The sequence below is a fragment of the Sinocyclocheilus grahami genome, unplaced genomic scaffold, assembly GCF_001515645.1.
Source record: "Sinocyclocheilus grahami isolate Dianchi unplaced genomic scaffold, SAMN03320097.WGS_v1.1 scaffold451.1, whole genome shotgun sequence".
In the NCBI taxonomy this organism is placed as follows: Eukaryota; Metazoa; Chordata; class Actinopteri; order Cypriniformes; family Cyprinidae; genus Sinocyclocheilus; species Sinocyclocheilus grahami.
The window spans coordinates 846625-848638 of NW_015505630.1; the positions used below are offsets into that span (position 1 = coordinate 846625).

At 66.5% G+C, this 2014-nt stretch overlaps 1 protein-coding gene across 1 annotated transcript in view; it reads left to right on the plus strand.

The window, feature by feature from the left end:
* LOC107552457 (tetra-peptide repeat homeobox protein 1) overlaps window positions 1-1938 on the plus strand; it is a 20803-nt gene extending 18865 nt beyond the window's left edge. Inside the window, exons 7-8 of the mRNA XM_016234338.1 lie at window positions 489-548; window positions 1733-1938. Coding sequence (XP_016089824.1) covers window positions 489-548; window positions 1733-1938 — 266 coding nt within the window. The remainder of the gene's footprint in view (window positions 1-488; window positions 549-1732) is intronic.
* The last annotated feature ends 76 nt before the right edge of the window (window positions 1939-2014 follow it).

Consider the following 2014-nt stretch of genomic DNA (forward strand, 5'->3'; position numbering starts at 1 on the left):
CCGCTTCCCTGGCCGATGCCCTGGCCCGAACCGCTTGCCTGGCCGATGCCCTGGCCCCGTCCGCTTCCCTGGCCAGAACCGCTTCCCTGGCCCTGTCCGCTTCCCTGGCCAGAACCGCTTGCCTGGCCGATGCCCTGGCCAGAACCGCTTGCCTGGCCGATGCCCTGGCCAGAACCGCTTGCCTGTCCGCTTCCCTGGCCCGAACCGCTTGCCTGGCCGATGCCCTGGCAAGAACCGCTTGCCTGGCCGATGCCCTGGCCAGAACCGCTTGCCTGTCCGCTTCCCTGGCCAGAACCGCTTGCCTGGCCGATGCCCTGGCCCGGTCCGCTTGTCTGGCCAGAACCGCTTTCCTGGTCGCTTCCCTGACTGCTTGCTTGGCCACGTCTGCTTCCCTGGCCACTGCCCAGTGTGCTTCCCTGGCCGCTTCCCTGGCCAGAACCACTGCCTTGACCAGAACTGCTTCCCAGGCCGCTTGCTTAGCCCTGTCCGCTTCCCTGACCATAACCGCTTCCCTGACCGATGCCCTGGCCCTGTCCGCTTCCCTGGCCAGAACTGCTTCCCTGGCCGCTTGCTTAGCCCTGCCCGCTTCCCTGACCATACCCGCTTCCCTGACCGATGCCCTGGCCGCTTCCCTGGCCAGAACTGCTTCCCTGGCCGCTTGCTTAGCCCTGCCCGCTTCCCTGACCATACCCGCTTCCCTGACCGATGCCCTGGCCGCTTCCCTGGCCAGAACTGCTTCCCTGGCCGCTTGCTTAGCCCTGCCCGCTTCCCTGACCATACCCGCTTCCCTGACCGATGCCCTGGCCGCTTCCCTGGCCAGAACTGCTTCCCTGGCCGCTTGCTTAGCCCTGCCCGCTTCCCTGACCATACCCGCTTCCCTGACCGATGCCCTGGCCGCTTCCCTGGCCAGAACTGCTTCCCTGGCCGCTTGCTTAGCCCTGCCCGCTTCCCTGACCATACCCGCTTCCCTGACCGATGCCCTGGCCGCTTCCCTGGCCAGAACTGCTTCCCTGGCCGCTTGCTTAGCCCTGCCCGCTTCCCTGACCATACCCGCTTCCCTGACCGATGCCCTGGCCGCTTCCCTGGCCAGAACTGCTTCCCTGGCCGCTTGCTTAGCCCTGCCCGCTTCCCTGACCATACCCGCTTCCCTGACCGATGCCCTGGCCGCTTCCCTGGCCAGAACTGCTTCCCTGGCCGCTTGCTTAGCCCTGCCCGCTTCCCTGACCATACCCGCTTCCCTGACCGATGCCCTGGCCGCTTCCCTGGCCAGAACTGCTTCCCTGGCCGCTTGCTTAGCCCTGCCCGCTTCCCTGACCATACCCGCTTCCCTGACCGATGCCCTGGCCCTGTCCGCTTCCCTGGCCAGAACTCCTTCCCTGGCCGCTTCTGTCCCGGTCCTCTTTCCTGGCCAGAACTGCTACCTTAACCACTGCCCTGTCTGCTTCCCTAGCCAGAACTGCTTCCCTGGTCGCTTCCCTGACCATAACCGTTTCCCTGACCGATGCCCTGGCCGCTTCCCTGGCCCTGTCCGCTTCCCTGGCCAGAACCCCTTCCCTGGCCCTGGTCGCTTCCTTGGCCAGAACCGCTTCCCTGGCCGATGCCCTCCGCTTCCCTGGCCGATGCCCGGGCCAGAACCGCTTGTCTGGCCAGAACCGCTTCCCTGGCTGATGCCCTGGCCAGAACCACTGCCTTGACCAGAACTGCTTCCCTGGCCGCTTGCTTAGTCCTGCCCGCTTCCCTGACCATAACCGCTTCCCTGACCGATGCCCTGGCCCTGTCCGCTTCCCTGGCCAGAACTCCTTCCCTGGCCGCTTCTCTGTCCCGGTCCTCTTTCCTGGCCAGAACCGCTACCTTAACCACTGCCCTGTCTGCTTCCCTGGCCAGAACCCCTTCCCTGGCCCTGGTCGCTTCCTTGGCCAGAACCGCTTCCCTGGCTGATGCCCTGGCCCGTCCGCTTCCCTGGCTACAGCCGCTTCCCTGGCCGATGCCCTGGCCCCGTCCGCTTCCCTGGCCA